Raw genomic sequence first — 27,804 nt, 5'->3', positions numbered from 1 at the left:
ACCCCAGTCCAGGGGCGCCTACGCAGTGCAGGGGTGTCCGAGTGTGATCTGCGCACTTCCGGACCCCAGGCTGGTCTTACAGCGTCCAGCACCTCGGACCTGGCCGGTTCTGAGGTCTCCGCGGCACCTCGGACTGGTGGTTCCTTTGGCTCCCGGCTGTAGGGAGGGCACGTGTGGCGGAATCCACGGCTGCATAGCCAGGCGGGCGCTAGGAGGGGGGGTGCTCTGTGTGTGGGGGGGTCCGGGGGGGCGGCTCCGTCTGACGTCTTCTGCGGAGGGTCAGGGTTTCTGTTTGGTGTGGGCTGGGGGCCGCAGGCTGACTGGGTCTCCCTGCTTCTCTGACCTGTCACAGCTCAGCCTCTTCTGAGCCCACCATCCACAGGGGGCTACCGCAGGGTACCCAGTGATAGCTTTGGCCTCAAGGAGCGGGGGACTGGCTCTCCCGCGAATGGTCACCCCTTTTTCCCGACGGTGGATTTGTTTCTGACCTTTGACCTGGAGTTTCTCTGCCCACCCAGGTCCCTGAACTCCACTCAGGCGTCCAGACCTCCTGTGGGTGAGGAGGGAACTGCTGAGGAAAGGCCCCCCTTCTCTCCGACCTTCCCTCCCTCCTGTGGACCCTACATCCAGCCAAGGGTAGGCTCTGAGCTATGAGGGCAATTAAGGAAGTTTGTGAAACGATTGTTATTTCAGGGGTCTACGGTGTCAGTATTCATCTGACAAGCTTTTAGAGTGTCTGGGTCAGCCCCTGGGGAAGCACCTGGGCCCATCCGTGGCTGGGGTCCTATGGAGATGTCAGTCCTGTGAACAGATGAGGGCCCTCAGGGTGTGGGTGCCCTGGTAGTTATCTCTACTGGATGAATGGACATCCTGGGAGGGAGGTCGGTTCCTACTGGGGGAGGCGGGGCTAAAGAGCAGACTTAAATAGGGTCTGCGTAGGTGGAAGGGGGCAAAAGGGTATTTCAAGCGGAGCGAACCGCATATGCAAAGGTAAGAGGCTTAAACCGAGGGGGTACGGCTGGATTCCGCGCTCTGGGGCAGCCTTGAGGTGGTGAGGGAGCAGATCAAGCTAGCGTAGGGGGTGTGGACTGGCTCCTGTTGGTGCCTGAAGTGTTTTAAGCAAGGCAGTGGCGCGGTTATACTTGTTTTTTGGTCGGAATGTATGAGCGGCTGAATAAGGTAGTGAGAGAAGAGTAGAGGCGTCGCATCTCAGATTTGTGAAGCCGGAGCATCGCCAGGTCTCGGGAGTGAAGGTGGGGTAGTGTGAGCGCATCTGTTTGCAGACAGAGAAAGTTCAGTGTAGTCTGTTCTTTTAAGGCAGTTGGTGAAGAAAGGGAGCAATGTGAGGGTGGGAAGTGATGCAGAAATGATGGAGGAATTTGTCTTTCTTTGATTCTTTTTTGTTCAAGTTGGGACAGATTTGAGCTGTGGGGAAAAACTGAAACCGGTACTGTAGTTTTAAATCTTGATAAGGTCAGATGTATCAGGTTTTTCCATTATACCTTGAACTTGGGTTTTATTGAAGGAGTTTCCTCGACTGCAATCCATAGTTCTATATATATTTTTTCTACGATTTACAGTTATATTAGGAAATATCTCAAATGCAGCATGCAAAGTAGAAAAAGAAACTTTTGTGCTTATCATCTAGATTGAGCAAATGTTAAAGGTTTATTTGCTTCAGATTTTCTGAAGAACTAAAACCTCATAAATACTTGAAGGCTTTTTGCACCCTCCCTATGGGATTTTCCTTCTTCTCACTCAGAGGTAACTTCTGAAATTGCTATGTATCCTTTCATGTTTTTATTGACTTACAAATATGAATGTAGCCATAAACAATATATACGCTTGTGTTGTATATTCATTACCTTTGCCTATATTTCTTTTGGATTTTTTTCTTATTTATTTTTCGTGTGTTGTCTAGATACAAATCCATTTTGCCTTGTGCACATGGCAAAAATCTTGAATGGGATTTGATTGGACCTAATGTTCTTTGATGGGTATATTTTTGACTATGGATCCATTTTACTTAATGTTCTGTAGTTTATTTGGTTTTCTGTTGCTTTGTTAATTTGATTAACTTATATTTTTCTGGAAATTGTCCAATTTAATTTCAACTTAATGGCATTATTTATAATAGTCTCATAATTAAAAGAAAACTCCAGTATATCTATAATTGTCTCCTTTTTCATGTCCCAAAATTGGTTTTTTTTGCCTTTTCTTGTTTTCTTGATCAGTCCTGCCTGAAGTTAGTCTATTTCATTAGTTTAAAATACAAAACAACGATTTTATTAGTTGTAATAAATCCTTTCCAAGAATTGAATTTAGTTTTTTCTTTTTAATTTTTCATTTTGGGCACAATTTCTGAATTACAGAAAACTCATAATAGTAGAATGGTGCAAAGAATTCCTAAATACCTTTCATCTAAATTCCCCAAATGCTAACATTTTACCACATTTGTATAGGGGGTTCCAGGAACTGGACGGATTTCAGGGCCAGTTAAGGAAAAAGATGTAAACATGAAGTGGCAGGAACACATGCAAAGATTATTTACGCATGCATGAGGGAGAAAGGGGCCTCTTGCAGCACGAGCCCACCCAGAGGCTGGGGCCCAGGGGCCACTTCCCAGAAGAGAGGAGGACAGGGAAACCCTGGGGGGTATCTCTGGGTCAAAGCCACTTGGGGTCTTTGTAGCCACATGGTTTATAGCTATCAGAAACTGGGTGTGGTTTCACAGGGTGGGTAAAGCATGCAGCTTCTAAATGACTAAAAATGTGCTGATATTTGGACTGTGTTTAAAACATTCACATGTGTTGACATTTGAGTTTGGGGCTGCTGGTCTTTTGCGCTATTGGTCTCAGTCTGCTGTGAAGAAATAAACCACCCAGGGGCCATCTGTGGCTCATTGCTAATACAGTTAGCTTTATCCTGCTTTTCCTCCCCCCTCTATACATATGTGTGTGTGTGTGTGTGTGTGTAAATACTTCAATGTGCATTTCCCAAAAACAATGGCATTCTGTCACACAACCACAGTATAATGATCAAAATCAGGAGATTAACATCGATGCAATACCATTGTCTAACCCACAGATCTTAGTCAGATTTTACTAGCTGTCTCAATAATAATTTTTCTAGCTAAAGAAAATCCAGGATCACGCATTGCATTCCCCCCCACATCTCTTTAGTTTCCTTTACTCTGGAACAGTTTCCCAATCTTTCATTGTCTTTAATAACATTGACGTTATTGAAGAATACAGGCCAGTTATTATAGAACGTTCCTCAATTCAGGTTTGTCTGGTGTTACATCATGACTAGATTCAGGTAATACATTTGTGGCAGGATTTTTAAAAAAATCTGCTTAATTATTTCTTTTATTCTTTTAAAATTTCTTCCCATACTTGTCTTTTTTTTTTTTTTACATCTTTTGAGTTTATTCTTTTTTTTCTGTGCTAGCCTCCTGCATTGAATGTCATTAATTTCCAGTTTTAATTTAATGCCTATCTTAGGGCTATAATTTTCCTTTAAGTATGTGTTTGTAAACATCCACCAGTTTTGGTATGTAGTATTTTTGTAGTCGTTGTAAATATTTTTGCATTCTTTTTATTTTCTGATTTTATTACTTTTTGGTTTAGAGAGTGGCATCTATGCAGTATTGATTTTTAAAAGATTGGTTGAGGTTTAATTTTTAGCTTGTCAATTTTATAACTGTATCAGATGCACTTTAAAAAATGTATATTCTCTAACTATTGAGTTCCTTCTTCTGTCTGATCCAATAGGTCAAGCTTTTAAATTGTTATTCACATCTTACATAGTCTTACTATTTTTTTTGCATCTTAGGTCTTCGTTTCTAAACGTATATACTGAACTCTTTTTGCTGTGATTGACGATTTGCCAGTTTCTCCTTGTTGCTTCGCGTCAGTGTTCAAGTGCATTTGAGCTGTATATTGCATCGTGTATGTTTGCTGGGGACACCGACCGAAGATCGAGTTGACTTCTGGTCATTGCTCTGTCTCCTTCCAGTGGGTCGTTCTTTCTTGTTTTTTGTCTGTCTCCGCATTTTTAAAACGAATGCCGCGCGTTGTGTGTGGGAGACTTCCGCCGGGCAGTTTCAGTGTGCGGAGCCGGGAGCGCAGGAGTTTGGTTGCGACAAGACTGGTCAGCAGTCGCGATTTGGGCAAGGCTGGCATGTGTTGTCGCTATGGTTACCGTTGGCCTCGGTTGGCGTGGCTCTGGCTCTGTGCTTGGAGCCGGCTGGTTGCTGGTCCCCTCGCCGGCCGGCTCCCCGCCCCCCCCACGCGCCTCTTGACTCTCCTCCTGCTGGCACTCCCACCTGCTCCTCGGTGCTGGCTGGCCTGCTGGAGGAGGGGCAGGGTGCTCTTTGTGTCTCAGTCTCAGGAGGGCCCTGGGGCCTTGGGGATGCTGCCCCTGCCCGCGAGGTTGGCGGCTCTAAAAGTCTGAGCCCAGGACCTATGTCCGCCCCTCTCCCATGGGGAGTGTGTGTGTGTGTGTGTGTGTGTGTGTGTGTGTGTGTGTGTGTCTTTTTCCTGCCACATGCGGTGGGTCTTACCAGTGCTCTGGGAGCAACAGGGTTTTGCTAACCTTCCCCCAGCAACACAGGGCTTTTGTTCCTCAGGAGAGAAATTTCTGGAAGGATGGGGCTTCCCACTCCCCTCCTGTAGGCCTTCACTACCCAGGGGGTCTCCGCGTGGTCTCCAGCTCCGCCCTGTCTGTGTTCATCCTCTGTATCTGTAGAACAAACAAATCACCACACATTTAGTGGTTTAAAGCAGCTCACAGCTCGGAGGCCAGACGTGCCCGGTGGGATGGCCACACTCCCTGCTTGGGTCTCCAAGGCCAAAATCAAGGCACTGGACGGGGCGGCCTCTTCTCCAGGGCTCCGGGGGAGAGTCCGCTCCAGGAGTCCGGGGTCAGGGGAAGGGAGATTCTGGCGGTTCAGGCCGGAGGCCCCTGCGTCCCTGCCCGCTGTCGGCTGAGCGCCTGGCTCAGCATCTTCTCACACTCACGTCTGTCTTCAAAGCCAGAGACGATGCACCGGCCCCTGCCCGGGCTTTCGATCTTCCACACTCTCCCCCTCTGACTCCCACCCATTTCCAGCTCAGAGGCAGAGTGTCCTGCTGATATTTTGACCTGAGCCTCACCATGTCGTCTATTTATTTTCAGGTTTTCTTAGTGTCTTTGCAAAGGCTTAGAATCGGACTGTAGCCAGGGCGGCTCTGTCCTGTCTGCATACTCAAGCTTCTTTCTACCCGCTTCTACCTGCAGAGTCTCGGAGGCTGGAGCTGAGCCTCCAGCTGACGGTAAGTCCTCAGAGGAGAGCAGAGCTGTGGCGATCGGAACAGGTCCCAGTCCTCAAATCCCAGGCGTCCCAGAATAGAAACATTCTCGTAAGGGAGGTGACCCGGGGAGCAGCCGTCTCCTTGGCAAGAGGGGTCCCTCTCTCATCCTGCTCCGTAGCTTAGGGCTGAAGTTGGAGGCTCACAATCTGGGGCAGCCCCCCGAAAAGGCCCCTACAACAGCCCGGGACCCGCCCTGCAGGCAGAATTTGGGTGATATCATTGCCTTAGGGGATCATCTAGGACTGGATTTAGGGGAAGGTTTGGTAGGAGGAGGGGTGGGTCTCCTCCTTTAGGGTGTGAGAAGCATGAACTAGCAGGGAAGGGACCCCCATGGCTCTGAGGGTGACCCCCCCCCCACCCAACCACCGACTTCTCTCCACTCATTCACATTTACTCTCATTCTCTGCTGTCCATCCAGCTAGATGTGTAGCTCCTCCCATCCCACTGTCACCTCCGCACCTGACTTCTAGTGACCTGTAACCCCACCCCCCCTTCTAGTTGAGTCAAGGCCCGGAAGTTGCTTTCTTAACCTAAGAGTATGTCGTTTTTCCTTCTCCTGTTAAAGACGAAAGAAAATGGGCGTGAGAGAGGTGTTCAGAGCCACCCAGCTTACTAGAGGCCGAGCCAGCACTAGCCCCCAGGGCTCCTGTCCGGAGGAGGCTGGGCGGGGCCCTCATCGCTAAGCCCCGCCCCTCCCCATCCTCCACCCCTTCAGACCTTCTCACGGATTTCCTCTCCTCCAGGGGCAGGACTCTGATAGGAGGTCATGGAGAGAGAACCCAGTAAGATGATATATGTATATTTTTATGCCATACTTAAGTATTAAACGATGAGCACGTTTACTGTTGAAAAAATTAGAAAATGTGAAAAACAAATCCTACCGTGTGAAGGTAACCATTGCTAACATTTTGCGCGTTTTCTATAGAATATTTTTCTTTACACGTTTATGAAAACCCATTCCATGACGATGAAGCAGGAAATGGAGTCGAGGGTCCCAGAGCACTGTTTCTGACCCACGCTGTCGGGCCCGCCGTCACAAGTACCACAGACTGAGTGGCTCACACAACAGAAATTGAGTCTCACACAGTTCGGGAGGCTGGAAGTTGAGATCAGGGTGTGGGCAGGGCTGGTTCCTCTGAGGCCACGAGGGAGGGCCTGCTCCAGGCCTCTCCCCGAGCTTCAGGAGCTCTGCTGGCAATCCGTGGTTTCTGCTGCACCACCCTGACCTCTGTCTTCCTCTTCGCACGGACCTCTCGCTGTGTCTCTGTGTCTAAATTTCCCCTTTTCATAAGGATGCAGCCACATTGCGTTGAGATCCACCCCAGTGACCTCATTTTCACTCGATCATCTGCAAAGACCCTCCTACGAAGTAAGGTCATGTTCTGAGGTCCTGGGGGCTAAGACTCCGACATAGCTTTTGGGGGAACACAATTCAACCCATTGTACTTCCCCTCCAGGATGCTGTCTCAGGGAACCCCATAGCTGTTGGGTCCCTTCAGGTTATAATAGAATAGGCCCAGGGCTTCCCTGGTGGCGCAGTGGTTGGGAGTCCGCCTGCCGATGCAGGGGATGCGGGTTCGTGCCCCGGTCCGGGAAGGTCCCACATACCGTGGAGCGGCTGGGCCCGTGAGCCATGGCCGCGGAGCCTGTGCTCCGCAACGGGAGAGGCCACAGCAGTGAGAGGCCCGCGTACCGCAAAAAAAAAAAAAAAAAAAAAAAGAATAGGCCCCCCTCAGTTGCCAACTGTCTGTGAACAACTTACTCTCACGTCCCGTCTCCAGCTTCTCCCTCCCCCGTGTGGAGCCAGAGGTCGGGGGCCCGGCCGTGGGAAGGGCACGTGATCTGTTCTGTCTCTGCTCCTTGATTCTTCCTTCTCACTGGATTCCCTCCTTTCTCCTCCAGGGTCAGGGTATGAGGAGGGGAGGGGAGAGGAAAAAATAGCTCCAACTTTCCCCTGCTCGGTGTTATTTGTAGCTCTCACCTGCCTAGTGCTGGCTGCCCGCAGGAGGCCACGTGAAGGCCCTCTGTCGGGGTGCCCCGCCTGGGACACCAGCAGTGGCCCTCTGCAGACCTCCATGCTCTTGGCCTAGTGGTCCTGCCCCTCAGGACCGGCTCTCTTCACCCTGCCAGCAGCCTGCTTCATCAGCGTCCCTGCGGTAGGGCTTAAGCCCATTTAGCTTCCCCGCCATGCACTTGGCTCCCCCAGGAACCCTCCCATCCTTGATCCAGCAAACGCAGGCCATGCAGCTGGCTTCCGCTCCTGCGCCCTCCCCTCCCCGGGCTGCCGTGGGGAGCCTCTGACTTCTGAATTCTTCAGCTGGAAAGCTGGCTCCTGTTTCTGGGTTCCTGCATGCCCTAAACATTCAAAGGAGCCCCCCTCTGGGGAGTTTCTGCAGCTGGACATACGCCAGCCTGGGGGTGTAGTTCTCCCTTTTTCCAGGCTCCCTCCAGCACCCATGAACGGTTTTCTTGGAGCACACCCCCTTGTGGCTTGCAAGGGGAGCAGTCCCCAGCTAGGACGGGAGGCAAGCCCCACGGTACACTTGCTCAATAGACAGCTCTCCTTCGGTAATTTCCCTCCCCCAAAGGAAGGAATCTGTTAGTGTGTGTCTGGAAGCTCCTCCTTAGAATTTGGGGTGTTTGGGATTTGTCTAAAATTTCCAGGCACGTGGGAAAATATCCCATCCATTCTCCTGTTACACATCTGTGAATCATATGCTATGTATCCTGCTTTTTTCACTTGCTGGTATTGTTGGAAGATCATTCCATGTCAAATATTTATAATATTTTAAGTTGATTCATAGCTTGGCATGCTTTAATTGTATCATAATTGATTAACCGATCTCTTATTTTTAAGCACTTAGGTAGCCTCCAATTTTTTTTTTAAAAAAGACACCCTCAGAATTCTTTATGGAGTTTCTGTAATTCTAGAGTTTTAGTGTCTCTGCAGAATTCTTGGATCAAACTCCAGTGTGTCTCTATCCTGAGTAGGAACTTACCTAGGACCAACCTCGTGTCTATTCAGGAGAGATAGGTGTGGGGTCCAGTTGATGCTTCCAGCCACAGTAAATTTGCTCCTGAACCTTCGTGTTCCTGTTCCCTGGGAAAATGAGGAAAGGAGGAGGAGGGCTCAGGAGAAGTCATCAGATCTTGTCCCATATTTGGTAAGTGGCAGAGCCAGACCAGGACCACTTCCTGGGCAGAGATCAGCACAGTTCAGCCCAGAATGGGTCTTAATAATAAAATTTACTGTCGAGAAACTACAGCTACGAGAGGAGAAGCAAACAAAACTTAGCAGGATCCATGGTTAGAACAGAGCGCCCCAGGTTAATAGACCTCCAGTTGCCTTAGCTAAGTGCCGTTGAATGGACTCCGCCTTCTAGAACCCATTTTTATATTTTCCTGTGAATTTCCTCAACACCAGGGGCAGGAACGGTGATAGATGCTTTGGGTTAGAAGATTAGTAGGCTACAGATATTTTTTAAATGATAATTTTAAAGACATGATCATATATGAAATTCCCATTTGTCATAGACGAGCTTAGAAAATTCATCAAAGTACAAAGAAAAAAATGTAAAATTGGGCATTATCCAGCTATGCAAAGCTAAGTACTACTTGCATTTTGTCTTACATCATTTCAGAGACTATTCTGTGTGAGTGTGTGAGTGTGTGAGTGTGTGTGTGTGTGTGATCAAATGGTTTTCAACCACCTCTTTCAGTTGCCAGTATACGATCAATAAATTGTCTTCTATGGTTTTATTTTTATTTAGCTACATGATGTTTATTTCCCTTTGGTTGTGGTATGTTCATTTAACTCGTCCTCTGTAGTTGGATATTTAGTTATTTCTGTTTTTTCAGAGTTTTACCAGATTGTAGTAAATATCTTGGCTGCTAAATCTTTGCCCGAACTCATGACTGTTTCTTCAGGATAAATTTCTATCAATTAAATTTCTGGGTAGTGGCAGGGGAGGGTAGTAAATTGCACATTGATTACTGCGACTCAGGGATGTATATTCATTAAGTAGAAAAATAATTCAGGTTTCAAGCCTCAAAGTTGGGTCCCCATCACATTCCAAGGTGAGAGCTTTGCTCTGATAACACGGCCCCCAAGCCACCCCGTGCCTGGGGTGTTAGAGCAGTTGATTCTGAGGCTGGAGGCAAGCTTGGCCTCTCATGTCCTCTTCTCCCCCCACCCCAATCTCTGCCTCCACAGGTGTCTGCTTTTCCCAGACCAGCAAGGAAGGACCATGTGCCAGGTGAGTGTGGCATTTCCTTCAGCTGTGCCTGTTTTACCATGGATTTCAGGATGCTTGTAAGAATGAATTCAAACACAGTGCCAACAGAAATCAGGATCTGTGAAAATAGGAAGAGAGTGAGCGATCAAGGCCATGGGAGAGGCAGGGTGGGGGCAGCACAGAGGCTGCTGGGGTTTATTAGCTGCCCTCTACACTTATGCCTGACACTCCTGGCATTTTAAAAAGACAGATTCCATCCCATAGATGACTTGTGTTGTCTGGGACAAGCATACCACCTTCTCAGGGGAAATAAAGTTTTTTAGGATATTTAGACATTTATGTGATGGGTCTTCATATGTGAGATGTAACAGGCAGGTTCCTCAATAATAGCAACATTCAAATAAACACAGCAGCAGATCTCCTGTGACTTTTTTCCCCCCAGTATAAACAGTGGATATTGTGCCAGCGCAGAAATCTGTGATTGCAGTTGTTGGAGGAATCCAAACATTCAGGTCTGCGGAAACAGCTGTTACGGTTCGCACTGACCTAGATAACACACTGCATGATCTAGAGGATGAGTGAGTGGCATGTTCTTCAAACTGCTGTTCCTAATAATTTTTGACACAGATAGAGCTTAAACAGCTCAAAGCTTCCGTCTTCGGCAGGGGCAGGAGGGAAGATTGTGCGAGCTCGCCTGCCTCCTTCTCTCTCCGTGACTTAGACCTCACCCATTGCCCTTGACCTCCCTTGCGTCTTTTCTCACTGGTCATCATATCGTTGTGTTCTGTCAGCCAGTCATTCTCAAAATGCCTCTGTTCCTAAAGGGCCTCCCTCTTTACATGAACTTGAAGAGCACTGGTCAGAATCCTGGAAGTTACAAGAGCCCGAAACCCAGCTAGAGCTAGTTGAGGACAAAGACAGAAATCTAGGCAGCACCCCAGGGACCCAGATCTCACCAGGTGTCTCTCTTGTTCCCTTGTCCCTGTTCTTGTGACTCCTTTTCTCATGCCGACTTCATCCATGTGGCCGGAAATAGGGTGGCCATCAGCTCTCACATCTCACATTGACAAGTTCTGCCGCAGAATGGGACCAAGTCTCCTTTCGCAGGGCCAGTTTGAAAGATCTCTGGGAAAGATTGGGATTGGTCCAGCTTAGTTCAAGGGCTGAGGGGCTGGGTCTGCAGAGGGGCGCTCCCAGGGGCACCGTGTGCTTGGGGTGGGGAGGAGGGAGGATGTTAGTCCCAGAGGAAGATGAGACCTGTTGGGTAAACATTGCAGCTGTCCACTCCAGGAAGGCAAGCATTCACAGGGTGTTGGTTTTGAGCTCAGGGACCTTTTTTTGCTGCAGAATGCTCTATCTACAGGCGCTTTTTTTTTAAATTGAAGTATAGTTGACTTACAGTGTTGTGTTAGTTTCAGGTGTAGGGGCCTGTCTTGATGGGAGTGTCTGTGCTTAATAAAGCTAGGACTATCTGGATATCTGATACCAGGAACATCTGGGGACAGGACCGATCTGAGAGGTTGCAAACCAGGTGGTGACTCCACAGCCTCCTCAGAGGAGAGAGCTGACCGCAATATGCAGCTGTCAGACCTGTATGTGAAGCTGGAGGTTTCATTTGGTGTCTTCTGGGGGAAACTTTTGTTTTGTAGGAAACCGAGTCTCACTGGGAGCTTCTCCCTGTTACGGCTATGTGTGGTAAAGATAATGACAATAAAACTTATAAAACTATCCGTTGAGCACTTATGTGCCAGTCTCTGTGTTTTTCGTGTATTGTTTCATGAGTAAACCTGTGAGATAGATATTACCATTAACTCCTTCCCTCATTTTACAGATGAACAAACCGAGGCTAGAGATGTTAAAATCCATCAGGCGATGGAGTTGGGATCTGAATGCAGGCAGACAGACAGACATAGAACTGGGCCCTTAATGATTAAACTGTAGTTTTATCTACCAATAGCAAATTCCCAGCAAAGGAATCCAGTAGTATTAATGTGTTCTAGACATGCATTGTCCATCACGGTAGCCAGTAGCAACAGGTAGATACTGAACATCCAAGTGTGGTTAATGTGACTGTGGTTCTGAATTTTTAAATTACATTTCAATTTAAAAACTGAATCAGAGTAAATATTTTTTCAGGAAACACAACTTTGTTTTGATAGGACTACATTTCACCAAAGTGAAATTGAATAGTGTCTGAATTGAGATGTATCTTAAGTGGAAAATACATACCAGGTTTTGAAGATGTGATATGATTAAAAAAGAATGAAAACTATATCAGTGATTTTAAAATAATTATGATATGTTGAAATTATATTTTGGATAAATTAGGTTAAAGAGAGATTAAAATTCTTTTTGTTTTTTTTTTACTGTTTAATAAAAATGAGTACTATAACTTTTTATTTTTTTAAACCACTTTGACGTATGATTGACATTCAATCTGTACATACTTAATGTACACAATTTGATGAGTTTACAGATAAGTGTTCACCCATGAAACCATCACCATGGTTAAGGCCATAAACTTATCCATTGCCTCCCAAAATTCCCCTCCCCCCACCTTTATAATTGTTTTCTTTTGAGGTAGGAGCATTTAACATAAGATCTATCCTCTTAGCAAATTTTTAGGTATACACTACAGTATTGTTAAACACAGGCATGATGCTGCACAGTAGATCTCCAGAAGTTTCTCATCTTCCATATCTGAAACTCTGAATCCTTTGACCAACCTCCCAATTTCCCCCTCCTCCCAGCCCCTGGTAACCACCATGCTACTCTTTAATTCTATGAATTTGACTATTTTGGATTCCTCATAAGAGTGAGATCATTGTGGTATTTGTCCTTCTTTGTCTGGCTTATTTCACTTAGCATAATGTCCTTCAGGTCCATTTATGTTGTCACAAATGGTGGGATTTTCTTTCTCATGGCTGAATAATATTTCATTGTATTTATATACCACATTTTCTTTATCCATTCACCCACTGATGGACACTTGGGCTGTTTCCATCTCTTGGTTATTGTGAATAATGCTGCAGTGAAATGGGAATATAGACATCTCTTTGATACCCTGCATTAAGATAACATCATCTGCAAACAGAGATACATTTATTTCCTCATTTCTGATGTGGATGCCTTTTATTTCTTTTTCTTGCCTAATTGCTCTGGCTGGACTTCCAGTACTGTGTTGAATAGGAGAGGCAAGAGTGGGCATCCTTGCCCTGTTCAGAACTTAGAGGGAAAGCTTTCAGCTTTTCACCATTGAGTATGGTGTTAGCTGTGGGCTTTTCAAAAATGGCCTTTATTGTGTTGAGGTAAGTTCCTTCTATACCTAATTTGTTGAGAGTTTTTATCATAAAACGGTGTTGAATTTTGTCAAATGCTTTTTACGATTCTGTTGAGATGATTATGTGATTTTTTATCCTTCATTTTGTTAATGTAGTGAATCACAGTGATTGGTTTTCATATGTTGAACCATCCTTGCATCCCAGGGATAAATCCTACTTGGTCACGGTTTATGATTCTTTTAATGTGCTGTTGAATTTGATGTGCTAGTCTTTTGTTGAGGATTTCTGCATCTGTGTTTATCAGGGATATTGGCCTGAGTTTTCTTGTGGTGTCTTTGTCTGGTTTTGGTATCAGGGTGATGCTGGCCTCATAGAATGAGTTTGGAAGGATTCCCTCTTCTGTTTTCTGGAAGAGTTTAAGAAAGATTGGTACTAATACTTCTTTGAATTTTTGGTAGAATTCATAAAGTTCATGGGCTTTTCTTTGTTGGCAGTTTGACAGTTTTTTGGTTACTTCTTCATTCTCTTTATTTGTTACTGGTCTGCTCAGGCTTTCTATTTCTTCTTGATTCAGTATGAGTAGGTTGTATTTTTTTTTTTAGAAATGTATCCATTTCTTCTGGGTTGCCCAATTTGTTGGTGTATAATTGTTCATCAGTCCTTATGATCCTTTTTATATCTGTGGCATGAGTTGTAATGTCTCCTCTTTCATTTCTGATTTTATATACTCCAGTCTTCTCCTTTTTTCCCCTTAGTCTAGCTAAGGGTTTCTCAATTTTATCTTTTAAGAAAACCCTGCTAATTTGGGCTTAGTTTTTCTAAAGGTGCAAAGTTAGGTTGTTTATTTGGTATCTTATTTTTAAAAGTAGGTGTTTATTGCTATAAACTTGCCTCTTAGTACTGCTTTTGCTATATCTCCTAAGTTTTGGTTTGTTATGTTTTCATTTTCATTTGTCTTGGGATATTTTCTAATTTCCTTTTTGATTTCTTCTTTGACCCAATGGTGTTTAAGAGTGTGGTTATTTAATTTCCATGTATTTAAAAATTTTCTCATTTTCATTACTATTATTTCTAGCTTTGTGAATAATTTCAGTCTTCTTAAATTTGTTAAGATTTGCTTTTATGTCCTAACATATGATCCATCCTGGAGAACATTCTGTGTGCTCTTGAGAAGAATGAGTATTATGCCGCTGTTGGGTAGAATGTTCTGTATATGTCTTTTAGGGCTATTTGGTCTATAGTGTTGTTCAGTTCTGCTCTTTCCTTATTGGTTTTCTGTCTGGATGAGAATGGAGTATTTAAGTCTGCTACTATTATTGTATTGCTGTCTATTTCTCTCTTCTGATTTGTCCATGTTGCTTCACATATTTAGGTGCTTTGATGGTCTGTGCATATCATCTTCCTGTTGAATGGACCCTTTTATAATTATACAACTTTCTTTGTCTCTTGTGATAGTTTTTGAATTAAAGTCTATTTGGTCTGATATAAGTATAGCCAGACCTGCTCTCTTTTGATTACCATCTGCATGGAGTATCATTCTCCATCCCTTCACCCAATATGTGCCCTTATATCTAAAGTGAGTCTCCTGTGGACAGAAAATTGTTGGGTCTTGCTTTTTTATCCATTTGGCCACAGTATGTGTTTTAATTTGAGGAGTTTAGTTCACTTATATTTAAAGTAATTACTGATAGGTAAGGACTTAACTATTGCCATTTTGCTAACTGTTTTCTGTTTTGTAGTTCTCTTGTTCGTCTCTTCCTCTTTGTTGTGGTTTGAGGATAGTTCTGGTAGTGATATACTTTGATTTTTTTCTCTTTATTTTTGTGTACCTACTGTAGATTTTGTTGTGGTTGCCATGAGGCTTGCATTGAATATTTAATAGTGTTAACAGTCTATTTTAACCTGATAACAACTTAACTTCAATCGCATACAGAAACTCTACACTTTACTCCCCCCTCCACTTTGTTACGATAGATTTTACTTCCTTTTATATTGTTTCCATTAACGAGATAATTATTCTTACACTTTTGCCTTTTAACTTCTAAACCAATATTTAAAATGATTTACACACTAACATATATATAATACTCAGTATAAATTAAAATTGTAATTTTGGTCCTTAATTCATTCAGAGAGAGAGAAGAGGAGGGTGAAAGGGAAGGGGAGCCAAGCCCTGTTCTGTGTACGTGGACTCCTTTCCCTGCTTTCCTCTTGTTGCCACCTTAATTTTGACCATATCACATGTTGATGATTATAATTGTACCCGAACTTTATTTTTATTATTTTTTGGCTGCACCATGTGACTTGCAGGATCTTAGTTCCCCAACCCGTGCCCCCTGCAGTGGAAACACGGAGTCCTAACCACTGGGCTGCCAGGGAATTCCCTATAATTGTACCCGAATTTTATTCTTTCTCTCCCTCCCAGTGATTCCCACCTCAGTGATGCAGTGATCTTCCACATCAGTTTGTCTTTGGTAGCTCCCCTTCTTAAATACTGTGATGGAGTCCCCATTGCATGTATGAAAAACCCTTTGTTTGTCCTATGATCTGATCTCTCTCTCTCTCTCTCTCTCTCTCTCTCTCTCTCTCACACACACACACACACACACACACACACACACACACACACACACACACACATCCCCTATACCCTATACTGTCATTCCATACTGTCATATATTTGCAGTTCCTACCAGATTTTCCTTGCCTTTGCTCAGGCCGTGCCTCTTGATAGGAATATCCTTCCAACATCAGAACACAATTTATTTTTCATGATTCTGCTCACATGTGACCTCCAAGGAAGCTTTAACTTGACATCAGGATGTTGAATTTGACTGCTGTCTTCTCTGTGTCTGTTCTGTACTTAAATGTACTTCCATCATAGCCTTCATTGTATTGTTACCACACAGCAGTCTCTTACATTTATCTCACTCCACCAGACTACAAATGCCCTAGAACAGAAGCAATGTGGCATTGAGCTTTCATCCTCAAGCACCATGCAGAACGCCAGTGACATACCTGGTCTTCCGTAGATGCTTGCTCACTGAATGGATGGATGGATGGATGCATGGATGAATAGAGATCCAGAAGTGAGATATTTTCTAATGATCTTTTTTTTTTCTCTCCCACAAAATGTTGTACAAAGTTAGGGGCATGCTAAGCTTCCTATATAACTTAACATGGGGAAACCTGACCTCCGAAGGTGGTAAGATCCATCTCCTCTACACCTTTGCCATAATACTCTGTGCCGAGCACTCCAGATTAATCAGGAGTGTGCTGTTCCAGGGGTCGTTATCATTCAGAGATGTGGCTGTGGGCTTCACCCGTAAGGAGTGGCAGCAGCTGGACCCTACACAGAGGACCCTGTACCGGGACGTGATGCTGGAGAACTACAGCCACCTGGTCTCCGTGGGTGAGGAAGGCTTCCTGTTTCCCCACTGCCCGCTGCTTATGTTTGAGGTTTTTTTTTTGGCGTTACACGGGCTTCTCACTGTTGTGGCCTCTCCTGTTGCGGAGCCCAGGCTCCGGACGCGCAGGCCCAGCAGCCATGGCTCACGGGCCCAGCTGTTCCGCAGCATGTGGGATCCTCCCGGACCGGGGCACAAACCCGCTTCCCCTGCATCGGCAGGAGGACTCCCAACCGCTGCCCCGCCAGGGAAGCCCTGAGCTCCTTTCTTTTCTCTGTTACGTAAGACCCTGTTAAGTACTAAAAATGTTTGGCCTTGGGTTTCAACCATCAGTAAGTCTTGTCCTCATCTCACCTGGATTGCTTGTGAATTTTCTTCCCAAGTGAAATAGCTATTCTTTGGCTGAGATGTACATGCTCATTAGGCAGCCTGAGCCTTCTGCTTCCTTGGATGGGCCAGGTGGCTCAGCATAAATCTTGTAACTATTTCTTATGAACAGGGTGTCAAGTCACCAAACCAGCTGTGATCTTCAGGTTGGAGCAGGGGCAAGAACCGTGGATGAAGGAGGAAGAGATCCTCAGATGGAGCTTTCCAGGTGAGAGAGAACCAGCTTGGAGGGGGACAGTGGACATGAGGTTCCAGGAAGTCACAAAGCAGAACCTCAGATTTTTTTGGTTTCACACATCTGTGTTAAAAGCCTTGGATCTTTGCAAGCAGCTATGGACATCTGACCCAAGACCTTGAAATGCCCAAATGATTCCTGCTACCTGCGTACATCACATATCACTGCAGGGTTACTCTCCTTTCCCTGAATTTTAGAGGAAGACATATTCTTTTCAAGTTTATCCATTCATTCTATTCTGCTGCCCCCCTCTAAGACCTTGCTTTCTGTCTTTCTCTAGAATCTTCAGGCTTACGCTTGTCCCCATGGTTATAAGACAGGCTTTCTCATGCTTTCAGGGATTCATAGATTTGTCCTATTTTAAAATAACTGTGTTATTTTGTGCCACTCATTTTTATTTTGGTTGTCTTTTCTTTCAATGCCTTAAAAACTTATTTTCTACCTTTTATATGACTTTAAATTCATCTTCTTTCAAGACCACGTAACATGTCCCCATTTTGTCTGATATGTTATAACTGAAGCTTTTCTCCATCTCAATGTGATCCCACGGGGAGCTGAGCCTTTGTTTTATCCATTTTTATTTCTGCAGGACACACATAGTATATATTGACTAACCTCCTCTACTGTCTAGGACAAGGATCCTTCATCAAGCATTTGTTCAGGGCAGTTGTTATTAATCAGGGGTGTACACCAGACTCACTGGGGGAACTTTAAAAATGCCCCCTGGCTGGGTCCCAACCCAGAAAATCCTGCTGGGGAAGGTCGGTAGGCATTGATTTTGTCTCTTAGGAATTCAGCAGTGGGGCTCAGGGAACATAAATATTTCTAAACACAGGAGTTCCATGGTTCCACTGGGTATTAGTGCCCAAGGTGAACTAGCAGGGTATTTGTGGTTTAAAATGTAAGTAAAGAAAAAGCATGGGCTTCCCTGGTGGTGCAGTGGTTGAGAATCTGCCTGCCGATGCAGGGGACACGGGTTCGTGCCCCAGTCCGGGAAGATCCCACATGCTGCGGAGCAGCTGGGCCTGTGAGCCATGGCCGCTGAGCTTGTGCGTCCGGAGCCTGTGCTCCACAATGGGAGAGGCCACAACAGTGAGAGGCCCGCAAACAGCTAAAAAAAAAAGAAAGAAAAAGCAAATAAAGATCTAAGCATAGGATGAAGAATCCAACAGTTAAGATTCTCCAAGTAGATTCCACAGTGCTGTGGAAACCAACTTGCCCAAGGACTGTCAGTATGGGTTTAGTGGAGGGGCTGATCTGCAGGCATATGGGAAGGGGACACGTAGGGTTGGGTTGTCGGCCAGATTTGGTTTTAAAGGAACCAAATGAAGAAAACAGTCATCTGAGCAATCAGAACACATCACGGAATCTTCCCGGGGCAAGAATGGCTTGCATTCGGGTCTATGGTACTTATCTTGTGTCCATATACTGGACATTGTAAAGACCACGTAGATCCACATGAGAATAAATCGCTGCAGACTGGACCTCTGACTCTAGGAGAATTCCTTTAACAGTTAAAGAACTTGATGCTTTGAGAAAATTAATTTGATATACAGAGTGGAGGGGAATTTAAGGTGGGAAGGGCACAGGAAGTGCAGGTGAGAGAAAAGCCAATTTGCAACCTAGGAATAAAGTGAGGGGAACTCACACTTTGCTCAGCCCGAGTCCTTTGCTCCTATTTCCTAAACACCCTTCTCCCTAGAGTCCCCTGAAAACTCTTGTCTGTCTTTAGTCTTCGTTCGTAATTCCTAAATACCCTTATCTCCTGATGGGGCCTCCTTATTATGTCTTCCCCTTACCTAGGGATGCTGGAGCTAGTACCGGCCTGTGATGGTCAATGGTGGCAGAATCCTCTGGCTCTGCATTCTGTGATTTCATCTTGAAATTCGTCACATTGGGGAATGCTTTCACCATGGAGATTGGTAACTGGTACAGATCGGGGTTTCTTTTCCTCTTGGTGACCTGGTTCATCAGCACATCAGTGCCTTGAGTCCACTATCTTCTTTTTCTCTTGTGTGTGTTTTCACCTTCTTCCCAATTTAATGTGTGGACTTGATAATAGCAGAGCTTACATATGTTCACCGTCAGGGTTTTATCTGTTTCCAGTTCTAATTTTTTTTTCTTTTCAGAAGCCAAAGGAGTAGGAAGTGTTTATAGTAGGATTATGATTATGATTATTTAATCTTGGCAATCAGGTTTGAAACCACAAAGTTAATCCTCCTTCCAAACACTTCCAAAATAGTTTAGTTCTATGATGTGATCCTGCAAAGATAACACGTTTGTGTCCTTATTTATTTTTTCCCTAGAAGTTTTGCAAGTTGATACCCAAGTAGATAGACAATGGGAACAACAAGACAAACTTTTGAAGCAAGCTGCACTCCTAGACAAGAAAAAGTTGACCCCAGAAGGGCACAACGCATGTAACACGGTTGAGAAAAACACCTGTCCGAACACAAACGTCGTTTCTTCAGGACAACAGGTCCCTAAGTGCGGGTTGTGTGGAGCAGCCTTGCCGGGTAATGCAGGCGTTACTCCTAATGCATACCTTGCAAGAAGGAGATTTGAATATGATGCACAGGGGAACTTATTTCTCTATTCTAAGCTGGAAACTCCACATTCTGGGGCACATCCACATGAATGTAACCAATGTAGAAATGCTTTAAGCCGTGACCAAGCCCTTAATGCTGATCAGAGAACCGACAGTAACGAGAAACCCCAGAGATGTACCAAATGTGGGAAAGGCTTCTCCCATAAATCAGAACTCATCACCCATCAGAGAGTCCACAGGGATGAGAAGTCCTCTGGATGCAACGACCAGAGGGATGGCCTGAGGGAGGAGAAGGTTTGCCTCAGCAAAAAACGTCTGGGAAATCACACAGACGAGAAACCCAGTGGAAACGGCAAATGCGGTATAAAGCTCTCCCCAGAAACAAGCCTCTCCATACCCGAGGCCATTCTGGCTGGAGAGAAGCCTTATAAGTGTTCAGACTGTGAGAAAATCTTCTCCCACAAGTCACGTCTCATCGAACACCACAGATCCCACACGGGAGAGAAACCCTACGGCTGCGAAGAATGTGGGAAATCTTTCTCCCGGAAGTCATGCCTCATTATCCACTACAGAATCCACACAGGAGAGAAGCCCTATGGCTGTAGCCAGTGTGGGAAAGCCTTCTTCCAGAAGTCACACCTCATCCTTCACCAGAGGACTCACACCGGAGAGAAACCCTACGAATGCAGCGAATGTGGGAAGGCTTTCTCCCAAAACTCCTGCCTCATCATACACAAGAGAACCCATATGGGCAAGAAGCCCTATGAATGCTCTGACTGTGGGAAAACGTTCTCCCAGAAGGCGAACCTCATCAGACACCACAGAATTCACACCAGGGAGAAACTGTATGGATAAAGTGAGAGACAAGGTTTTCATCAGGAATTCCCAACACATCTAGGATGAAAACCCTGTGGATTTTGTGAATGTGGAAAATCCTTCAGCAAGAAGTCCATTGCCACTGTGGGCAGACCTTCCTACCAAGTTGGAGAACTAGGAAATGCTTATTCTCTTAAAACTAAGGATAGAAGGGTAATGATGCTCTAGAGGGATCTATTTTTATAGGATAAACTTAACTATGAAGTGTATCTGTGTCTACATTAACTGTGGCTATTGAGCTCTAAGTGAATAATTTAAACCATTAAGACAACAGATTGAATAAGGCACAGAACAATCCCAGCGGTATGTGGGGACTATGTTCCTGGAGATGCTACATAAACAGAATTTTATTTTACTTATTTTTGAACTGCATTTGTAGTTGAACATAATTGAACTTGTAGACACAGATACCATAATATGTAGGATGACATCTATCAAGAGTTTCCACACTAAATTACACCCTTCTGTCTTTAATATACATTATACCTGGGATTTACTACTCAACCAGAAGTCCATACACTGTACCACATACCATTTGGTTTTTTGTTTGCTGGCAAGTATTACAGAGCCCCCCTGGATCTGGAAACCAGCAGTTTCATGACATCTCCTGATCTCTCTCCCCATCAACTAGTTTATAAGTCATGTTAAATGAGTAAGGTTGGGACTCCCTTTTCTGGCAGTATAGTGGACCACCTAAAGTGAAAAACGTTCCACTGTAAACCATTTGAAATGATGGACAATAACAGGTAACATTCTTTTAAATGCATAATTCAGCTTGCAAGAAAATCAGTGAGGCTTCCAGGTGCCAGTTCCAGAGGGAACTGAAAAGTGTGCAAGTTGATGCTGTAAGCTGCCCTGTAGGTTTGTTTACCCAGAAGTGTGGGTGTTAAAAGCTATAGGCAGAAGGCTTGGCACTGAAATACCTCATAAATTGAGAAACTTCAAAAGCCTGTATGTACATATAGGGAAAGGATGGACCGGAGAAAAACCTGCTCATTTGCTCAGGAAGCTTGCCTGTCTCCCTGGGCTCTGGTAAGGAAAGAATTTACCCTGATGATTCACAAGCCGTGACCTGCACCTCTTATGAGTTAGAATTGTTAATTTGCCCTATTCATACCCCGGTTGATAAACTGAACAATTAACATAGAAATTTGTCCTGGTCTTTGAAACAACGTTACAGAAGCAAACACAAACTATTCTTGGAGGAAGACACCCTCAACCTGTGTTTCTCAGGGTTCTGACATACAAACCCAAGATGAGTTCATAATCCAGAATAATAAAATGTGAAGAAAGTCAACAGACATTTTAACAAAATAAAAACCTGAAGTCTTTTAAGGTGATAGAAAAATCTGAAATTCTATAAAAATGACTGTCTTGAAAAATGATGAAAAACAAAAAATCAAAACTGCATGAAAGCAAAGACACAAAGAAAGATAACTGGCTAATTTGGAAAAAGAACCACATAGGGTGTCTAGAAATGAAAAATATAGTCACTGAAATTTAAAACTCAGCGTTAAAATATTCTACATGTCAAACAGATTATACTCAGCTGAAGAAAATGGGAACAGGAAGGCAGAGCTATAAGCCAATTCACAGAATTCAGTATATGGAGAGGTGGAAAATGTGAAAGAATGGGGGAAGAGACATAAAAATGAGAAGAGCAGGGACTTCCCTGGCGTCCAGTGGTTAAGACTCCAAGCTTCCACTGCAGGGGGCATGGGTTCGATCCCTGGTCAGGGAACTAAGATCCCGCACGCTGCAAAGCACGGCCAAAAGTACCAAAAACAAAACAAAACGAAAAAAAGAGAGAAGAGCAAACAGGAGCTCCTGAAAGGCAAAATGAAAAAAACGGAAGAAAAGTAAATATTCAAAGATGTATTGGCTCAGATTTAACAAAAGCTGTGCATTAACATGCATATGTGTGTGCAATATATATATGCATATATAGACATGCAATATATGCCTAGCTGAATAACTAAAAATAAGTTCACATCTAGATGTACTTGATGTATATCTGTCCAGGGTTTACCTGAGCTGCTCTCTAGTACTGCTGCCTCGTCATCCATCGTGTTTGGTCAGATGGCTGCAGGGACCTTAAGCTGACACTAGCCCCTTGTGCAAGGACATGCCCTATAGCAGCCGCTCGGCCACAAGCAGATGTAAGTCCCTGGAGTGACTGCCCCGCAACCCTTGTGATCAGCAGCTCACCTGCCTCCCAGCGCCTGTAAGCTTTACGCGCCCCTTAGCCAGGACCCCCGTGAGCTTACCCAAACCCTGCTCTTTGGGTTTGGATTGACCGATCTGGTCCTAACCTAGAAACCCCAGAGCACTCCCCCCGTGGACCCTAATAAAGGGATGTGTGCCAAGTCCAGTCCCTGTCTGCACTCTGCCTTGACCTCCCCTGGGGCCCCTCCAGGCGTGCTGTGTGCTTGGTCCAGGCCCTGTGAGTAATAAACTTGCCTATTTCGATTTCTCCGTGCTCTGTTGCTGAACCCACGCATCGTCCTGCACCCTGTGCTCCACGTAAGTGTTAATTTCACGAAGTCTTCACAGATGGGAACAGGATGGTAGAGTCTTGCAATTGGCTGGTGGAGAAATGCCTTTGGCTGGCAAACGGGCTGTGGCTGTGTCTCCCACCTGTTGCTGCCCCGCGGAGGGTGAACTCCCCCAGTGGGTGTTAGACTTTGGGTGTATTTCCCCACTCCAGGCACAGACCCAGCTGCCGACTCTTAGGAGACTTGGCCACAGTTTCCAAAAGGTCCTGTCGGGGCAGGCGAGGGGCTGAGATGCACCCTGCCACGAGCACGCGGCCACCACTGACTCACCAAAGCGCTGGTTCTAGGCTCCGAGGCCCCAGCTCCGGTGATCCTGCTGCCTCTGAGCTGGTGGGGGTGAGCCTGATCCTAGTGAGGCTGATTGGGACACCCTGAGGGGAAGCAGCTGCCTATGAGTCCAGCTGCCTGGGATGCCACTGCAGACCTTTATGGTAACATCCCCAAGGCCAAGTCAGTTGTCAGGGTGGCGGGTAATAGAGAATCAGAAGCTGAAACTTGAAACTGTATCGCATCTTCGAAAGTTGCTGAGTGAGTGAATCTTGAAAGTTCTCATCACAAGAAAATAAAATTTGGCAATTACATGAAGTGATGTTCACTGGTCATCACGGTGATCATTTTGCAATGTACACAAGTTGCGAATCACTGTGTTGTACACCTGAAACCAATATGATGTTATGTGTCAATTCTCTCTCAATAAATAAATAAACTGAAACTTGAAACTTGATGCGTCTCAAGGCTCAAAATATTTTGAAAGACTTTGTACAGCAGGAGGGAGAGAAAAGGGGTCAGTCAGCCGTTGAAAGTATCTAAATCCAGCCTGCTACTCCCCACCACAGAATTCGGCCGAAGACCCAAAATGCCACGCCACGCGGGATCTTAGTTCCCCGACCAGGGATCGAACCCGTGCCCCCTGCAGTGGAAGCGCGGAGTCCTAACCACTGCCAGGGAATTCCCTGCATAACCTTCTAAAAGAACCTGGGGGTGGAGGGCCACCGTCAGCAGAGGCAGGCCGGGCCTCTTCCCTGACTTACCTCAGCGCCAAAGCAGCTGCAGCCACCTGTGCTCAGCAACCTGACAGCTCCCACCAAGGCTCCCCACCAGGCGGTCAAATGCAAAGGTTTCTTTGGTGTGGTCATCACTCCCAGTCATGTGCAGTGTGGCTAATCGGATTGCTGGCGGCCCTCAGGCCTCACCCGGTCTCAGGAAATACGCTGGAACAAATCAACCAGAGATACCAGGCCTGTTAGACTGCAAGCCCTAAGTGTCTCTTGAGTGAGGACTTCCTCATAGCTGTAGGATTTGGGGACGAATTGACGGGGGGGCTTCCTGTGTGCCTCAGGGTCCCGAGCTCTGGCCTCAGGGAGAAGCAGAAGGTAAGAACGAAGATGGCACGGAAGGATGGACAGAGACCCCCTGTCACGAGATTTTTTGTCTCTTCCTCCTGTCTTTCTTTCTAAAATTGAAGTATAGTTGGTTTACAACGTTGTGTTAGTTTCAGGTGTATAGCAAAGTGATTCAGTTATACTTATGAATCTATCCTTTTACAGATTCTTTTCCCTTACAGGTCATTATAAAATATCGAGTATACAGACTTCCCCGGTGGTGCAGTGGTTAAGAGTCTGCCTGTCAATGCAGGGGACACGGGTTCAAGCCCTGCACCAGGAAGATCCCACGTGCCGCAGAGCAACTAAGCCCGCGTACCTAGAGAAAGCCCGCGTGCAGCAACGAAGACCCAATGCAGCCAAAAATAAATTTTAAAAAACCTGAGAATGGTTCCTTGTGCTATACAGTAGGTCCTTGTTGGTTGCCTAATTTATATATAGTAGTGTGTATCTGCTAATCCCAAACTCCTAATTTATATCCCTCCCTCGCTTTCCCCATTGGTAACCCTAAATTTGTTTTCTATAATCTAGAGATGATCATACTAAGTGAAGTAAAGTCAGACAGAGAAAGACAAATACCATATGATATCGCTTCTATGTGGAATCTAAAAAAATAATGCAAATGAACTTATCTGCAAAACAGAAACAGACTCACGAGATTTCTGAGGCAGCTGACAGTCACTCTGGTGTCCCACGTTGCCTGCGCAGATCAGTTCTCTCCAGCTTTCGAATCAGTTTTCGTAGACGTGCAGTTTCTCCAGCCAGGAGGTTAGGTAGGCAGTATTTACCGGCACTGATCCTGGCTCTAAGACTTCCAGTTCCTGACCGACCCTTCAGGAGGCATTTTAAGGAAAAGTTCCCTCTCACGGAATCTGGGACCCTGGCCTTGGGGGTACAAGCAGAGCTATCAAGTTTTCCAAATGCAGTTTATTATGTCAAGACACGCACGCGTTGCTTCTAAGGCTCCCTGCACTGGAAAGTTGGGTCCAAGCTGTCCACCTGGGGTTTTCACAGTCAGCTCTCATGCTCTAAGACCCCAAAGAGGAGTTAGTCTTAGAGATTCTTGTCCTTGGCAGGACTCGAGAGCTGTGTCCCTGCCCTACAGCCAGTGTGTGAGGCCACAAAAGAACTCAGAGCTTGTCTATGGCTTATTCCTCCAACAAACATTTATTAAGAACTGCCAGGGTCATGGATCTTAAAATGTAAGAACAGGATCTGCAACCTGGCTTTATGGGGCTCACAGCCTAATTGTGAGTGGGGGAGTGGGGGAGTGGGTAGGTGATTGGGAAGTGAAGCAGATGCTGAAATTACATTTTAGAGTGACAACTGTTGTAACTGAGAGGAGGAAGGAAAGGGTGCAGTTTTAGTCCGTTCGGGCTACTACAACAGAATACCATAGAGCTGGAGGCTTATAAACAAGAGAAATGTATCTCTCACAGTTCTGGAGGCTGGAAGTCCAAGATCAAGGTGCCAGCAGCTTCAGTGTGGTGACAACTTTCTTCCAGGCTCGTAGACAGCTGCTTTCTTGTTGGGTCCTCACAGGGCAGAAGGGGTGAGGGAACTCTTCCAGGTCTCTTTCATAAGGGCACTAATTCCACCCAGGAAGGCTCTACCTTCATGACCTAATCACTTCTAGAGACCCCACCCCCTAATAACAAACTAATAATGGGGGTTAGATTTCAACATGTGAATTTGGGTGGGGACACCTTCAGTCTACAGCAGGTACAGTATCTGGACTGATCACTGAATAATACAAGGGATTTTCATAAGTGGAAACATGATTTGAAGGCTTGTCTTACTTTGTGAATAGCTTGAACCAGCCACAGTTCATTTCATGTACAACAAACTACACAGATCTTAAGGATGCATCTCCATGAAGTTTTGCACATACATACACCCATGTAACCACCACCCAAGATACAGAACATTTCCAGTACCCAGGCAACCTCCCTGTGCCCTCTGCCAATTCAGACCCTTCCCCCAGTTAACCATTATGATGACATCAACCACCATAGATGAGTTTGTCATTGGCCTTTATTTCAATGGAAGCATCCAGAAGTGTTCTTTGTGTCTTGCTTCTTACACTCAGTATTACATCTGGGTGGTCCTTATTTTTTTGCCAGTAGCAGTTCATTCTTTTTCATTGCTGTGTAGTATTCCATCGCACGAATACGCCACAAGCTGTATCTATTCTATGTTCATGAACGTTTGGATAATTTCCAGTTTTTGTCTATTATAAACAGTACTGCCATAGACTCCTTACTCACTCCTCTTCGAAATATTCTGTGTGGCTACGATTCAGAGCAGTGGTTCTCAACCAGGGGTAATTCTGTCCCCAGGGGATGTTTGGCAATGTCTGGTGACACTTTTGATCATCACAACTTGGATGGGGGAGTGGTGTGTGCTACTGGCATCTCCTAGGTGGAGGCAAGGGGTACAGCTAAGCACCCTATAATGCACAGGACAATCCCCCCCACCAGAGAGAACTCTCCAGCTCAAAATGTCAACAGAGGAACTTCCCTGTGGTCCAGTGGTTAAGACTTCACCTTCCAGTGCAGGGGGTGTGGGTTCGATCCCTGGTCGGGGAGCTAAGATCCCACATAGCTCACGGCCAAAAAACCAAAAACATAAAACAGAAGCAATGCTGTAACAAATTCAATAAAGACTTTAAAAATGGTCCACATCAAAAAAAAAAGGTCAACAGAAGCACAAGAACCAGGCTGGAGTCTGATTTTGGAGTCCTTGTCTGCTGCACCCAGGTTGTGTCCAGTAGGCTTCGGGGAGGCACAGATGGTTCTGGAATGTGAGGTTTCCATCCGGGGGTTGGTGGAGAGACTCCAGAACAGACTCCACCTGGCATCCAGCATTCAGTGACGTCAGCCTGGTGGACGGCGCCTGGTGTCCTGGGGCCGACCACCCACTGCAGTGCCCCCTGCACGTCCCGGTTCCGCAGCGTGTAGATGGCCGGGTAGAGCAGGGGCGTGAGGTTGATGTAGATGAATGAGGAGAGCCTGTCCTCCTCCAGGGAGTGGCTGCTCTTGGGCCTGGCGTACATGGCCGTGGCACAGCCGTCGTGGAGCGTGGCCAGGCCACCGTGAGATGGGACGCCACTGTGCTGAAGGCCTTGCGGCGGCCCACGGCCCCAGCAACCCCCCAGGATGACCAGCAGCACCCTGGCGTAGGAGAGAGGATCAGGGCCAGAGGCAGCACCGGCAGCGGCACGCAGGCCGCCAGCAGGCCGCGCTCCTGCAGCTCCCGGTTCCCGCAGGCCAACACCAACACGGCCGGGAGGCCGCGGGAGACGTGGCTGACTAAGCCCCCGTGGCGGAAGGACAGCTGGAAGATGGCCGTGGTGAGGCCCGAGGCCAGGAGAGAGCCCCCAGCGCAGCAGGCAGCTAGAAGGCGCCAGCAGAGCCCCGCAGTCGTGAGCCGAGGGCGGTAGAGGGCGGCAGATGGCCGGGTAGCGGCCCAGGGCCATGGCCGCCAGCAGCAGGCGGCCAGAGCCACACAGAGGCCCATGTGGGTGGCCCCGAGGCGGCAGGAG

At 46.0% G+C, this 27,804-nt stretch overlaps 1 protein-coding gene and 1 long non-coding RNA gene across 9 annotated transcripts; one reads left to right on the top strand and one right to left on the bottom strand.

Annotated features, from left to right (window-relative positions):
* Positions 1–20,678, top strand: LOC131741636 (zinc finger protein 568-like). Of its 7 annotated transcripts, none has more exons than XM_067012437.1 (8): positions 1–201; positions 519–636; positions 5,179–5,315; positions 9,568–9,610; positions 15,810–15,959; positions 16,156–16,282; positions 16,777–16,872; positions 19,206–20,678. In XM_067012437.1, the coding sequence occupies exons 5-8, from the start codon at positions 15,918–15,920 to the stop codon at positions 20,300–20,302; spliced, it is 1,362 nt and encodes a 453-aa protein (XP_066868538.1). In that variant the 5' UTR covers positions 1–201; positions 519–636; positions 5,179–5,315; positions 9,568–9,610; positions 15,810–15,917; the 3' UTR covers positions 20,303–20,678. The 7 variants fall into 7 exon arrangements, with proteins under 7 accessions (XP_066868538.1, XP_058894644.1, XP_066868539.1 ...); XM_059038661.2 differs by lacking the exon at positions 15,810–15,959 and adding an exon at positions 5,920–6,136; XM_067012438.1 differs by lacking the exon at positions 15,810–15,959.
* On the bottom strand, positions 10,602–27,804 carry LOC131741635 (uncharacterized). 2 transcript variants are annotated; one of them, XR_010836396.1, is made up of 3 exons: positions 24,916–27,804; positions 23,910–24,089; positions 10,602–10,714 (listed from the first exon to the last, which is right to left on the bottom strand). It is a non-coding gene; the product is annotated as an uncharacterized lncRNA (long non-coding RNA). The 2 variants fall into 2 exon arrangements; XR_010836395.1 differs by lacking the exon at positions 10,602–10,714 and adding an exon at positions 20,651–23,533.

Source organism: Kogia breviceps, chromosome 14, assembly GCF_026419965.1.
Source record: "Kogia breviceps isolate mKogBre1 chromosome 14, mKogBre1 haplotype 1, whole genome shotgun sequence".
Classification (NCBI taxonomy): Eukaryota; Metazoa; Chordata; class Mammalia; order Artiodactyla; family Physeteridae; genus Kogia; species Kogia breviceps.
The sequence above is the reverse complement of the archived record's forward strand: the minus strand, read 5'-3'. Positions and strand labels throughout refer to the sequence as shown.

What these genes read in the sequence shown, in the direction of transcription:
- LOC131741636 (XM_067012434.1), top strand. Translation starts at nt 16,003, where the DNA reads ATGTTGTACAAAGTTAGGGGCATGCTAAGCTTCCTATATAACTTAACA. An exon ending in CAGCCACCTGGTCTCCGTGG is followed by an intron (nt 16,283 to 16,776) that starts GTGAGGAAGGCT and finishes TCTTATGAACAG; the next exon opens with GGTGTCAAGTCACCAAACCA. An exon ending in CCTCAGATGGAGCTTTCCAG is followed by an intron (nt 16,873 to 19,205) that starts GTGAGAGAGAAC and finishes TTTTTTCCCTAG; the next exon opens with AAGTTTTGCAAGTTGATACC.